At 34.5% G+C, this 15,687-nt stretch overlaps 1 protein-coding gene across 3 annotated transcripts in view; it reads left to right on the top strand.

The window, feature by feature from the left end:
- The first annotated feature begins 1,659 nt into the window (after positions 1-1,659).
- EQTN (equatorin) overlaps positions 1,660-15,687 on the top strand; it is a 46,249-nt gene continuing 32,221 nt past the window's right edge. Inside the window, exons 1-4 of one of the 3 annotated variants that reach the window (XM_016156274.2) lie at positions 1,660-1,678; positions 4,886-4,972; positions 12,231-12,381; positions 12,842-14,168. In XM_016156274.2, coding sequence (XP_016011760.1) covers positions 12,296-12,381; positions 12,842-13,124 — 369 coding nt within the window. In that variant the 5' untranslated portion in view covers positions 1,660-1,678; positions 4,886-4,972; positions 12,231-12,295 and the 3' untranslated portion in view covers positions 13,125-14,168. Of the gene's footprint in view, positions 1,679-4,814; positions 4,973-6,758; positions 7,040-10,646; positions 12,382-12,841; positions 14,169-15,687 lie in introns of those variants that run through there. The other 2 variants (XR_004956350.1, XR_004956349.1) reach the window with 2 other exon arrangements.

The following is a 15,687-nucleotide window of genomic DNA, read 5'->3' as shown; positions in this document are numbered from 1 at the left end:
TATACATATATTGAAAACCATGGGTTCAAGTAGTTTCCTTTAATTTCAGGCCAACACTTGTTTACATATTTATAACTCCTTTCTTTGACAGTAAGAAATCTGACTTCCATTATACTTAAGAATTTAAGTTCTCTCTGCTTCTCTTCATTCTCTTATGCCATTAGACTCCCTATGAGTTCATTCGGAAGTTCATCAGGTATGCCCAGTAGAGACCGTAGGTTGGGTTTTATTAGTAAACCTTCATTACACGGAAAAAACTTTTAAGTCTTTTTAAATTCATACTTTTTTTTTCACTGATGCTTGTGTCATTTTAATTATAAATTTTTCTAATGCCCAGAGGCTATCCATCAACAATAATTTAAATTGAGAGAGGGGAAGTTAGTTAATTTTTTAATATCATGGAGAGCACTCTTGGTGACAGTGACCATTTGATTTCTTGCCTTTATTGCTTATTATATGAGTTATCATATGAGAAAGGTATGGATATAGATTAACTATACCAAAGTCATCTTTTGACTAACTAAAGATTAGATAATTTCTTCAATCTGATGGAGGTAAAGGTGGCTTTAGTTGTAAAAGTCTTAAGCAAAACAAATATTTTATGCTTCGTAAAGAATATAGATCTTAAACCTTAAAAAGGTGAGCTTCAAAAAATTTTTCTAAAGAGTTATAGGTAAGATAGCCCATGAACCAGAATTTTCAGGGCATTTGGATTGAATTTTGGTATCTCTGATTAGTTTTTAACAGACATTTTGATTTCAGCTATCCAAAAGTACAATGTAAACCGAAAAGGTCTGTTCTCATTTTACTATCAACAATATTACTGGTTCTTAAAAATCCACAGAAATTATCGGGGAGTTCATTTCATAAGTTATATAAATGTCTAACCACAATGCTGCATACCTGAAACTAATATAATATTGAATTTCAACTGTAATTGAAATTGTTTTAAATTAAAAAATAAATAAAATCCAGGGACCAATAATTCACATTAGTTCATGAAGAGATATTTCTTAATCTTCAAAGAAAACCTTATAATAGCTTATTTTAGAAAAACTAAAAACCATCAGAGTAGCAAAAATAAAATAGACATCGAACTGAGTCACAAAGCTTTTGGAAACTCCTCCCCAGCATTCTGACCTCTACTTGGCAGTGACATCATAATGTCCTAGCTAGTTATAGAAACTGCTGGCCAACAAAAAGGAAACTGAGGAGACATAGTAGATTACTAGATAAATCACATCATCCCAATGAATTTCATATTGTTTATTATTTTATCTGGGGTTTTTGCCTCAGACAATAGTGATGTAACTCCCAATAATGAAGGTGAGTGAGCATTTAAAGCTTTCACAGAAATAACAGATAAGAAAGATGACCCATTATCCTAGAAAATTGGTATGTGGTAATTTTCTATGTGATGATATAAAGTTTATTATTGGAAATATGGCATAATTTAGAATTTAAATCTCTGCCTCAAATCCTTTGTGAAAAAAATGCAGTTAGAAAAAGAAAATAGTAAAAGAAATTAACATATTTCTGATCTATGGCTTGTCTTACTTTTTTTCAGAGCCTTATAGGGATCCTACGAATGTTGAAGATTATAATAAAGTAGAGGAAATAAAGGACAATACTCATGCTACTGAGAATAATGACCATCATTTTCAAGATGTAAAACATTGTAAGTCTTTAAAGTTAATAGCAATATGTATACCAACCTGATTATATTAGCTCAATTGATCTTAACTCTTTTTAAAACACTTATAATCTTTTTTTCTATTTCTTAAATTTTAGTTTACCTTTTAGACATTTCAGTGTGTAAAATAACATTTTTATTTCCTACAACTTTTTCATGAGATATTATAAACTTTATTTAACAACGTTCTCTTGGTAATTGTCTATAATTAACTTAGGATTCATTGTAGCATTATGGTTATTTGTTCACATAAGTAACAATTGACTTAATTCTCGGTGAGTTAACCAAAATTTATTTGGTGGCATGTATGAGTTTCCTAGTGCTACTGAAACAAAGTACCACAAACTGGGTGGCTCAAAGCAACAGAAAGTCATTCTCTCACAGTTCTGGAGGCCAGCAATCCAAAATTAGTTTTGACTGACTACACCGTGCTCTCTCCAAAGCCTTTAGGAGAGGATATTTCCTTGCCTCTTCCAGTTGCTGGTTGGCCCAGGCGTTCCTTGGCTTGTAGCATTAGAACTCCTGTCTCTGCCTCCATTTGCTTACAGTGTCCTCCCTGAATTTCTGCGTCCAAATTTCCCTCTTTTCATAAGAATACCATTCATCTTGGATTAGGACCCCATTCTACTTCAGTGTGACTTCATCTTAACTAATTATATTTTCAGAGAACTTATTTCCAAATTTGGTCAAATTCTGAGGTTCTGCAGGGTTAGGATTTCAACACATATTTTCTTTGGGGGTGAAGACAAAATTCAAGCCCAAACAAGATGACTTTGAGATGTTTGAAAAGTCCCTTAAACTTTAGATTATTCACCATCTTCATACAGACTTTCTTTTCATGTACTTATAAGGTCTGCCATTCTAAAAAATAAAAAGTTCATAAGAAATTCTTAATAATTCTTTTAAATTAAGATTAAATCTAATTATTCTGGGATCTTTCTTAACATTATTCAAAGGAAAAATAGAAATACAACCAAGATACACACACACACACACACACACACACACACACACACACACATACTCAAGTACTTTGAAAACTATAATCCATAAATAGGATTCCTATTTTTTCTTTGATGAGTTGTTATCCCTCTCTTATAGGTGAAAAAAATCCCTAATGCTCAGAGAGGTCAATTGCCAGGTTTCATAGCTACCAAGAAGCAGAGTCAGGAGTGGTATCTATTCTGTCCATCACTTGGTTGCCTCTACTGTGTGTGAAATGGTACAATCATTTCTTTTTCAGGATATAACTCTATCTTGAATTAAGCAGAGGTTAAATAAGTCAAGAACCTGATGATTACTTTAATTAAAGAAAAAAATCTTTCTAACACACACATATTTATATAAAAACATAGGGGGGATCATACTAAAGGATTGTATTGTGACTTACTTTTCTCATTTAACACCTCTGAAGCTCTTTTCACATCTACTTTATTATTTTTAATGGATACATAACATTGCATAAAATTATGTTCCATAATTTATCCACTATCTTATAAAGAATTAGATTATGGGCAGTTTTCCCCTTGTATGTTCTTCTCATTTACACTTGGGCATATCTCTCTTTGGATGGACACCAAGCACTGGAATTGTTGAATAAAGGTACATCTTTAAAAATATTGATTGATGCTACAAAACTGCCCTCCCAAAAATATCTATCAATTTATTTAACTCAAGATTGCTACACAATATCTACTACAATGAATAGTGTTAGCATATTTTGTGAATAAATGAGAAATTTTTATTACTATTTTAATTTACATTCTGATTACTTATGAAGTTGATTATTTTTCTCTGTATTTATTGTGCATTTAATTTCTACTTCTGTGATTTCTTCATTCTTATCCTTGGCCCATTTTTATATTAGATATTGTTTTCATTTATTTGTAGGAGCTCTTTTTATATTTAGTATATTAATCTTTTCTCTATGGTAAAAGTAACAGGTATTTTCTCCCAGGCCGTTGCTTATCTTTAATCATGTTTAGGTATCTTAATCATAGAGAAAATTCTAACTTTTATAAAATCAATTTTTTATTAATTCCTTTATAATTTCTACATTTTGCATCTTACTTAGAGAGGCTTTACCTAATTCAAGATAATAAGCTATTTTCCTAGTTTTTAAATTACTTTTATATTTCCACTTTTAACTTTTAGGTCTTAAATACAATTATTTTTGTATATGGCACAAAATAGCCATAAAACTCTATTTTTCAAGGATTATCACCGAATGTCTAACACCGATGTCCTACTGATGTGAAACTCACATTTAATATAATCTAAATATTTTCCCTTGAAATTTATTTTTTACTATCTTTTTATTGTTTCTTTGATCTGTTCTTCCCTGTAAAAATACCCAGTGTTTTAATTTTTATACTTTCATAACTCATAACATAAATGTTGGGCTGTGATTTTTTTCCTCCAAAGATCTAGCTCAGGAATTTCTCAAAAATTATGATGCATTAACAACAGTGTTGTGCATGTGTGTGTGTGCTTGTGCACTCACACATGTATGTATGGACACACTTGCATGCTGGGGGAATAAATATATGTGAATGTATTAAATATATGTACATTCATGTGTGTATAAAATTTTCTGTCATTTAATGAGATTTTGGAAAAAGGAAGCATGTATGTACATTCAGTCTGCCACTTCGATCTGATTTACTTTGATTCTGGTTAAGTGAATATGCTCATTAGTCTTGAATTACAGTCAACACTGCTGAGATCTTAAGAGCAGAATTCTTTATGTACATATGTAAATGTGAATGGATATGGAAGACCTTGATTGTTTTTGAAGCATACGATTTTTAAGCTGAACTTTTCCAGTCTCACAGAAGATTCAAGGACAAATGAATGTGCTAACTTGGCTTTTTGATAGTGCCAATATAAACAGTGATAATATTACACATCTACAAATCTACCTGGGCAAATAAGTTCCTCGGTAATTTCTTCTCAGAAACAATCATGTAGCGAAAGGATACTAGTTTAGCTTTTTTTCCCCATTAATTTTATTTTTAATCTTTGCCCCACTTCCTTATTTTGTAGATGAAGAATGTCTCAGATACTTTATTGTTCTTTTCTTGTAATTAATCAGTGCATATATTTTAAGGAAAAAAATCAGATACAGAAAAATGTAAAGGAACAAGAAGTGACTTAGCTAATTGCTGAATACTTTCGATCTTACATTTTTAGATGTGTTTACAACAGCAAATCCAAATGGCAGCCAGTCAGAAATATCCGTGAGAGCAACAACTGATCTGAGTTTTGCTCTAAAAAACTGTAAGTACTGAAAGTCACTGTTGCAAATATGTAAAGCCCTTAGAGCAAGATTTGAAAACACCACTAGACAGTATTGGGTAGAAAAAAGGTCTTTGTGGAGCTAATATCAGAAGTCTTAGTTCCTAATAAGGAGAGACTGTGTCTGTTGTATTGATAAACTCAGAAGGTGAGGAAGTTCTTACATTTCTTAGCATCATATTTTTGGTTTGCATGGAAATAAAAATTAATTAACTAAATTTAGGACTCTAGAAAATTCTATGTCTTTCTTAGTCCGACGTTTTTACTCCTTTCTGCTTTATGCTTTCAGCTTCAAATGTTACTTCCTTGCATCTTTCCATCAAGCCTAACTATTTGATAAATAAAACCGTTGTCAGCATGGGACTTTGGAGGCCCTTAAAAGTCTCCAAATTACACATAACACATCTTTCACTTTGATGTGTAAATAGTTCATATCTATGAAACACACAGCATAAAATGGAAGATAAGGAAAAGAAGGAAGTAAATAGAAAAGAATGTTCCTGGTTATGGCAATTTCAATATTGGGAAAAGCCAGAGTCAGTAATGCCTAATTATTAATAAAACTGCTTGACGATAATGAAATATTTTGAACAATTTCAAACCTTGGGACATAAAGGAGATAAGGACATTTCAAGGTACACATTAATTAGACAAATGACTCATGGGAATTTTGCTTGTACGAGCAAACAACAATCTGAGTTCTTTGTGACAAGACACAGAGAGCCTATTTAAGAAAACAGAGCAGGTACCTCACATTCCTTTCGGAGATGACCTATTGGGGACTATGGGAGATTGAAATCTTCAGAATAATTTTGACTAACAATTGTGTTGGTCCCGAAAATTCTGAAGGCAAGGGAGGTAGCTGAGGCAATCCAGAGACTTTTCTCCAAACTAGAATAAGAGGGTTGCATAGCAGAGTGTAAGGATTACTTACCAATTTTTTGAGTCCTGTCTGGATCAGTGTCAACTCTGGTCACAGAGTCTCTTGTCCACGGTTTCTTGCCAACAAGATACCTGTGATGGTGCTGTTTATAGGCTCGGTCTGAATTCATTCTGCTTCTCTGTAGAATTCCTCCTATGCTGAGCTTGCCAGTACTGCATATGGAACTTTATTGACACCTGTATTTGGCAACATTAACTAAAATTTTATACCAACATCATGGGGGAAAATATGGTTGGCCTGTCGCAATTGTCCCCAAACACACTCTTACTGACATACCTCCAGATGGGCACACTGGACTGAGATATGTACTAAATCAAGCCTGAAAATCCTTGACTGGTAGCTCCAAACCTTTTTTCCTGAAACTGTGTTTTGAGTAGTATATTCATGTTTCCAGATTACAAGGATACTGATGCTGCCTTCATTTTCATGTCATTACACTGACCAGTGACCAAACTGTCCTCGACTGGTAGATTCAGTTCAAGACCTATGCAGGAACCATCTGAAAAAAATGTATCTAATCCAATAGATCTTCCTTACCTCCCAAAGGAGTTTGTGGCATCACATTCCCAGCTTTTCCTCTCTCTGGAAAATTATATGAAAAAGTTTTCAGTTTTATATACAGGCAACCAAATTATCACAGAAACTCTTTTCTTTCTTTCCTCTCCTTTAAATTATCTCAAACAAATTGTCAACATCTTTCTCTTTGTTTTTTTTTTCTTTCTCCCTTTCTTTGTTCCATTTTTTTTTACCTTAAAAATATGCCTAGTCAAAGATATTGAATCAATGTTTTTATATGCTGATACTATGTTATCCCTTTTTTTTTAGATAAACTCGACAATGAAACAGCTTCATTACCTACTGAAAACCCCAATGAAGGATCTGCAGGATCCTCTGGAAACCCTGTTCAAAGTATTAAAGTTACTACACTGTAGTCATACCTGGAGCATATCATTATAAGAGTAAAAATTTAAGTTTCACTAGCCTGAGTATTTCATAAAGTAATAGCATGCTTAAAGAATTTGTACTGCTACAGTTTAAAGTCGCTCTAAAATCTTTTAAATGGTGAAAATCTAAGACTCTCTTTTCAGATGTATCTAACAAGGAGTAGGAAGTGAGCTCTTTTTAAAATGTAATTTTATTTTAATAAAATGTATTATATATAAATATAGATTTATATTTAATATATAAATATGTGTATATAAATATACATTTTAATATAACTTTCAATAATTCCATAAAAATTTCTACCTGTTTGAGGAATAAATTTCTCTCTGCATAGAGTCAATTACTAATGTTTCCTAAAATTATTTAGGGGTGAGGGGTGTCGGAAATGAGAGGTTGCAAAATCAAAATCATCATTTTACTTTTCTGCTAAGAATATTGTTCCTTATAAACTATTTGTGAAACCCTAACAACCCAGGATGGCTCTCCTCTAAGGTCTTGAATGAATGGTCTAATTGAAGACAATGGACCTGTCGTTACATGAAACCCCGTGTTCTCCAGTTCATGCAGTCCAAGTATGTTCCTAATATGATTACTCTGAATTCATTTGCAACTTAAAGATTATTAAAACAAAAAAACAAAAACAAAAACCTTATTCGTTTTTTGGATATATTTAAAAATAGATATTTGATCATCCTGGTATTTCTCTCCTTCAATATCTTTAGTAATTTACACTAAAATTTTAATTTACTAGAAGTAAATGATAAAGAAAACACTAAAAAAACCCTCTGAAAAATACATTCCAACTGTTAAAATTATAAGGTTGTAGTCATACCTGAAGCATATATTGTTAAATGAGTAAAAATTTAAGTTTCACTACTTAAATTTGGGGTTATATTCTAACTTCTTAACCAGGTATTCAAGTCTGAAATGAGCTTTCCAGTCTCATCTCTGGTCACATGCCCCATTGACATTTTTTCACTCCAGCCTACCTAAAGCTCCAAGCACTTACCTAACCTGCTCATGGTTCTGAGTTTGCTCACAGTAGAATGACCTCTCCCTCACTTCGTTTGCCTAGCAAACGATTACTAGTCCTCTAAACCTATATTGATGCATCATTTCCCTTTCGAAGGGTTTGCAGGTTTTGCGAGTTGAATTTGGTTCCTCTGTGCATACCACCTGTGTGTTTCCTTTAACGCTCTTCTTATCCTAAAATGCAATTAATAGTGATTCTTGTCTGCTTTTGAAGTCAAGAGTGTGTTCCTTGAGCATTAAGACCTGTGTCTTGTTCATTTCTGTAACTTAGTGCCAACCACAGGGGTCTGGTGCATGGTAAGAGCTCAGATATAACTGTTAAATGACTAAACTAACAAACAAATGAATGTTCTATCACGAATTTACTAATGCCAAATTACCTTATTTTGTTACCCTGTTCTATTTTGTTTTTTAAACAGCAAAACCCCGCGGTCCAAATGAGCCTGCGTTTTGGACAATGTTAGCTAAAGGTAAACTCACAGTAGTTAGGTAGCTGGGAAAATGTTTTATTTTTCTAAAGTCTTATGTAAGAAAGCCAAGATCAGTGTAAATACTAAGCATTAATGTCAACATTTGCTACCATCAACACAACAAACCCAGAAAGTGAATCATGTCAAGCATTTTCCAATTCTCCTCCCAAAAGTTTTATTATCTTATAAATGTTGCAATCTAATCACTCACTTTATTTATAATTAACATTTTTAAATAAGTCTCTTGTCCAATATAGTCCTTCTTTGCTTTAAGAGCATTATGCATGTAAGCACATAGAAATGCCTGAATAAATGCAAATCACATATCAAAGTACATACATGCATAAAATTAGTGTACCTATCAAAATATATAAGCATGAATTATAAAAAATGTAATGTGCATATCATATATGTGTATGCATGATGCATGTATAAATGTATATATCATAGATGCACTCATGTAAATGTAATATCACACACAAATATGCATATGTTATAAATGTAAAATATATACTATATTCAGTCAATCTTCATTATTTGCTGATTCTGTATTTGACAATTTATTGACATCTAAAATTTATTTGTAACCACCCCCGCCCCCCAATCAATATCCGATGGACTTTTGCAGTCATTTGCAGACACTGTCAGAGTAGCCAAAAATTTTAATTCCCAACTAAGGGAAAACACGGCAACATTCTGCCTTATTTTTCAGCTCTCATACTGTAAATAAATGTCCTTTTTGTGGTCTATTTAATGCTATGTGCATTTTGTGCTTTCTGTTGGTGATTTCGCTATTTAAAATGCCCTCCAAGTGTAGTATTAAAATGCTGGCCAGTGTTCCTAGGCACAAGAACGCTGCGATGTACCTCATAGAGAAAACCTGTGTTAGGTACGCTTCACTTAGGCATGAGTTACAGTGCTGTTGACTGTGAACTTCATCTAATCAAACAATATATACACTAAAAGAAAGTGTCTTTAAACAGAAACACACATGAAACAAGATTCTGTATTGATTGGTTGACGAAAATGTTGTGACCAGAGGCTCACAGGAACCTAATCCTGTATTTGCCCTAGGATCAGCAGTTCAATATTCACTAACTCAGTGTTCATGTGGCTTTATAGAAAATAACTACCATGAACAATGAGAATAAACTGCATTTAGTATACACATACACAATATTAGTAAATGAATTGTGTTTACTATAACACCAATTTGTTGTTTTAACAGCTATAAATGGAACATCAGGCGTGCAAAATGGAAAAGGAATAAATGACTTATTTAACCCAATTCCAAGTAAGAGCGAAACACTTTGATTAAATGAATACATAAATACTTGCACATACTTTGGTGGCTGCATAGTGACGCTGTTTTTCCTGGTAAGGTGTAGTACATGTAAGAGGGTAGTGTGGTGGCTAACATCGTATCAGAGAGGAGATTTACTATTTCAGGAAATTTATGGTTTTTAAGTATTGTTTTCCAGTTACAATATTGTAGATGACTATTTCCATCTTCTTGTTTTGGAACTTCCATTCCTGAAACAGATAAACAAAATGGAGGGGTAGGCGATTTTCTTTTTTAATTGATAGACTTTATTTTCAGACCAGTTTTGGGCTTACAGGAAAATTGAGCAGAAAGTATAGAGAGTGTTCATATATTCCGCCTGCTCAGTTTCCCCTATTATTAACAACTTGCATTTTTTTTATAACTTCTGAGCCAATCGATAATTATTATTAACTAAAGTCCGTAGTTTACCTTAGGGTCCACTCTGTGTTATACAAATATATGGATTTTGACAAATCCATAATGTCACGTGCCTACCATTACAGTATCGTCCAGATAGTTTCACTGCCCTAACAATCCCCTGTGCTCCAACTATCCATTTCTCCTTCACCTCAACTCCTGGCCACCACTGATCTTTTCACTGTTTCTATAATTTTGCCTTTTCCAGAATGTCATATAGTGCAAACATATAGTATGTAGCCTTTCAGACTGACTTCTTTAGCTTAGTAATATGCATTAAAGATGCCTCCATATGTTTTCACGGCTTGATAGTTCCTTTCTTTCTATCACTGAACAATATTCTGTTGCATGGATATACCAATTTGTTAATCCATTCACCTATTAAAGGACATCTTGATCGCTTACAAGTTTTGGCAATAATGAATAAAGCTGCAAAAAGCATATACAGGTTTTTATGTGGACATAAGTTTTCAACTCATTTGGGTAAATACCAAGGATTGTGATTGCTGGATTATATGGTAAAACTATGTTTAGCTTTGTAAGAAACTACCAAACAGTCTTCCAAAGTGGCTGCACCATTTTACATTCTCACCAGCAATGAACGAGAGAATTTCTGCTGTTGAATGTGGTAATTTTCATTAATGGATTAATTAAATTTATATGAGTTAAAAAAAAAACAATTTGATTGGAAAATTTCATGACAAGGTAATATATTAATGTCCCCCAAAACTCCATCCTACAAATAAACCATTGAAAAAGAAATAACATCTGGTAATGCATCTAAGTCCTGTCACGTTAATTCTGCACTGGACTATCTGACAAGTCCAGCCACTTGCCTTACAGTGCTTCAAGAAAATAGAATGAATCATCTTTGTTTAGAAGAGCTATGTATAGGAATGACAAATGGTGGGCCACTTGAGAAAGATTTTGTCTTTTCAAGTAATTAACTTAAGCATAATTCATTTTCAATCATTTATTGAGCACACAGTATGTGCCTGGTGCTCATACACATTATTATGTCAGTCTTCACAGCGACTCTATGAAGTCGGTATTATCTCCATTTTACAGATAATAAAATTGAAGCTTAGAGAGAAACTCTGTCCAGACTTGTAACTTAATTTCCAGTGGTTAGGAACTCCAAACCCTTCTCTAGTTTTGACCATCACCTTGATGAACAAAAGGTACTATAAGTACACCTCTTTATAAAAACGCTTTTTAGGGAATAGCAAAGCAATTAGGACACAGCCCATTTGTTTAATTCTGAAATAATCTGCCCAAAGTCAAGATGTCAGTCTTTGACAATTGTACAAATTTCATTCCACTTGGTTTAAGATTGCACTTAAGTCACCACTAAGTAATATCTATTAAGTTAATTATATACAGAGAAAAATATAAAGTTTGGCAATAATGATATGTTTTCATTAATAGATTTAGTAAAAAGACTTTGGACATTTCTGGATCTGAACATTTTTATTGTATAACTTATTTTAGAAAGTTAAATAAATTTCCATTTCTTTTTTTTTAACATCAAGAATGACTCAGTTTGATCTCAATAATAAAATGGTAAATTGACTTCATGGAGAAACCATCTGGTACACCATCCTTTTGGCTTAAAAGAAAAATCTATCTATACCCCAGTAGTAGAATTGCATCTTTCTCTTTTGAATAATGAATCCCTTGTAGGTAAATTCACTACATTTTTAATGGTAATTATTTTAGAGTCTTGAACTGGTTTTGACTAGTCAGAGTGGAGTCTGCAGCACATACATTCTAATATTTGGTAAACTCGGTTCAAAACCAGATTTTGCCACTTATCAGCTCTGTGCCATGGGCAAATTTATAAACTTCTGTGATACTGTAAAATGGAGCTAATAAGGACAGCTCCAAGATTGCTGTGAGGGTTAAATGGAAGAAAAAAAGTTAAGAGTACTTGGCCAAAGGGAGCAGCCTGTAGCCTTCTCTTTGCATTGCCTGAGGATAGAGGAGTTTAGCAATGAATACTCCAGGTGCTGGAAGACTTTCCTGCAAGTGTTTTTGCAATCCTTAAGCCTCCGGAAAAACTTGGACACAGTTACTCTTTGTCATTGCATTTTCTTTCTTTCTTCTCAGACTCTGATTTGAGTAATACAGTTGACAACGACCAGAAAGGACTGCAGGATATCAAGTTAAAATTAATGCTGGGCATCTCATTGTGTACCCTCTTCCTTTTTGTCATCTTATTGGCAGTATCTAGTTCCCTACTGTACAAACTGAAGACAAAGTAAGTCTACATACCTCTGGAATCTCCGTAACATACGTGATGTGAATCTTTCGCTCTCTTCTCTAGTGAACTGTTAGCAATACGCGACTCCCAAATTTATATAGAAGGTATTCAGTTGGTTCTATTTCCTCTATTCAAAAAGAAGCACAGGCTCTCAGGGAATATCCTACTTGAACATTTCCTCAATATTTAAAGTAGTTGTCTAGAAATAGAAATCACCCTAGTCAACTGGAAAGGATATAGAAAATTTAGATATGCATCTTTTTTTTGATAGCCTTGGAACAAAAGAGCTGTGAAGTCTGTTCTAAGTAGCACATTTGCTTACAATCTAACATTTTTCATTCATTTACACAGTGTTATACCAAGTATCAATACACTTTTAATTTTTACAATGCTTTTTTGAGTTGAGCTGCAAACACACAATTTAAAACAATTTTTGATATATGTTTTCTTTTTTCAGTTATAAAAAGCAATCTGAGAGTGAATATTCCATCAACCCAGAGCTGGCAAATATGTCTTACTTTCATCCATCAGAAGGCATATCAGACACATCTTTTTCTAAGAGTGCTGACAGCAGCACATTTTGGGGCGGCACTTCTTCAGAATTGAGAAAATCAGACACAAAATCAAAATCTAGAATGACGGACCAGATTTCCTCGGCCTCTGTTGAGATGTCAATAGGTTTGACTGATGAGAAAAACTTACCTCAGAGTGAGGAAGTTCCAGCTGATACAAAACTTTAATTTTGTCATAAAAAAAAAAAAGTATCCTTCTTTGTGAATAACATCTAAAACTACTGTCATGATTTGGAAACTCTGCTGAGACATTTAAATTTTCTGGTGTCTTAAAAGGAGGACATATTAAATAAAATTCTCACAGCTATAAAAAAATATATAATGGAAAAAACACAAGGAAATAATTTAAGGTGTGGAATACTCAAGTAAAAATAATCTTGGAAAGTGACTTATGAAAAATATTCACTCTAGGCTGGTTTATTTTTAAATGATGATGTAAATATCTATTTACCTTACCTGGGGGCGTTTTGAGGACTTTCAGGTTGATCACCATGATCCAAGCTCCTCCCCACCACCAAATCAAAAAGAACACACTTGTTCATGTTTTATTGTCAAAACAGTTGTGCCATATCAAAAGATGAAAATAAATTAATAATTTAAACAACTCCTAGTATTCTTGAATTGTTTAAAAGTCATCAGGGCTGCTCTGATAAGACAATTAGAAAAAAAATTTTTTTTTTTCCATTTCTAAGGTATCCATAACTACTTGAGATAATACAGTGCTCCAGATGAAGAGAAAAAAACAGAAGCAGTTCCAGCACATAATTTCTTAGAGAGCGATTCATGGACCCTGAGTCTTTCAGAGCAAAAGGGTCTTTCCTTCTCTCTTCCCTCACGCATCCAGGCTCTTATGCTCCATTGGAAGAAAAGCAAAGCATCTCAAGGACTAATTCAAGTTTTTAGTGACTTATGAGGCCATCCATCCCAGGAGTATTTACAAAGAAAACCAATGACATGTTTTTTTGCCCTCCCTTTCATGAACTAGTTTCAACTGGAAGGATTTTAGGGACGTGTATCAGGTTTCTTATGGATATGTGTGGGTGGGGAAGAGGGGGAGAACTTAGGACAGGTTTCATTGCCCTCCTAAATTCTCACCTACTTTATGCTAGGCACTTTGGTACACTATATCACATTGAATTCTACTACCCTACCAAAAGGCAAGTTTCTTTTATAGATCAAGCACCGAAAGCTCAGGTAAGTTAGATACTTGCCCAAGATCACACATTAGAGTTAAGCAAAGCTAAGATGTGCTTCCAAACTGAGATGACTTATGACTTATGAAGGTTAATAGACAACTTATGAAGGTTAATAGACTTTTTAACAAAAGTCAAAAGAGGTTGTTTAAAAGCAAAGAAGTCCCCACGCTCATAAGGCAGGAGGTTCCTTAACTCAGGGGTGGTTCTTTCTGCTCCTGGGACATTGTTTTCCCTACCTCTAGCTTAGATCTCTGTGAGCCTTCTTCCCCATGGAGGTCAGACACACGCTTCACACTCAGATGCCACTTCACCTACCATCCATTCTCAAAGTCATTTACACACTCCCCATTTTCTCCCCTGACTCCACCCCCAGCCTCACCATTGGTTGGAAAAGCTATGAAGCTCTGACTTTGAGTAGCCATGGAATATATAAGATGGCACCCGTGCAGGAAAAGAGGGGTCTAGGCAGGCGCTGGCTTTTGCTTGACCTTGCCAATAGTATGCTAGTTTCTGAGACCATGGGAGTGACCTTGAGTTGTAATAGCCCGTGCTGCTCTCTGTGGGTTACTTTTGTCATTTTCCATGCCAGCATTTGTACTACCAATTTAGACACCGAGAAATGGGGTGGGACTAAGTTAGGCAAGTGGTTGCAGCGGCTCGGAGGCACTCCATGTGCAGAAGAGCTATGTTTAATCTGTGGGTGAAAAAGGGCATGTGGGAAGAATGTCAGGTGGGCTGGAGGAGGGGTTGACTACCAACCATGTCCACTTTTTTCTCCACCCAGCCTTGGAAGTGCCAAGAATTTCTTTATTGGAAATAAGTATAAGAGTCGCTTTTCAATCATATAGTCTCTAGTACTAAAGTATCGTAGAGTGAGAAACTTAACATAGTATTACTATGGCTAAAATGGCTAAAAGAGATGATGTTAAGTATATTTTTAAAAATTGGCTTCTCATCCTCAGTTGGCGTAGCTTGCAGAGACCACTGTAGATAACCTTGTAGATTTAGGGTATTGAGAGGGGAGAGGGACATGGAGATTATTAGATAGCCCCCTTACTGGTGTCCAATTTCTTTTCCCCTCTTCCCTAGTCTAGAAGGGAGGAGAGTGTCATACAGTCTGGGCTGGGGTGTGTGTGTGTGGTAGAACAGGGGGCGAGGGAGGGGGTGTGGAGGGAGGGGAGGAGAGAATGTCTACTCATTTGTCCCCTGCTAATCTATGCCATGGCTAAACCTGCATTTCCTGAACAGGTTCCCTGGGCCTCTGAACTGTTTCCCTTCAAAGGATATAATAAAATCCTTTTAAACCTATCTCTCTCCCCCATTCTGAAGCATCCTCATATTTTCTTTCTCTGATGCCCATAATCTGCCTCTTCTCCAGCCCTCAAAGAAGGATTTTAATCTGTTTTCCTATATCTTAACTGCTGAAGGGCAGTTCCTATAGAGCGGCTGTTATGGGCAAGAGAAAAACAAGTGCTTGCCTTAGAATGAGCAACCGGGTTATTCCAGAGTGCCCAAGGGAAAATCTTTCCAACATC

The sequence above is a fragment of the Rousettus aegyptiacus genome, unplaced genomic scaffold, assembly GCF_014176215.1.
Source record: "Rousettus aegyptiacus isolate mRouAeg1 unplaced genomic scaffold, mRouAeg1.p scaffold_m13_p_3, whole genome shotgun sequence".
NCBI classification, from domain to species: domain Eukaryota; kingdom Metazoa; phylum Chordata; class Mammalia; order Chiroptera; family Pteropodidae; genus Rousettus; species Rousettus aegyptiacus.
Note: the sequence above shows the minus strand (reverse complement) of the source record. Positions and strands in the feature narration are given on the sequence as shown.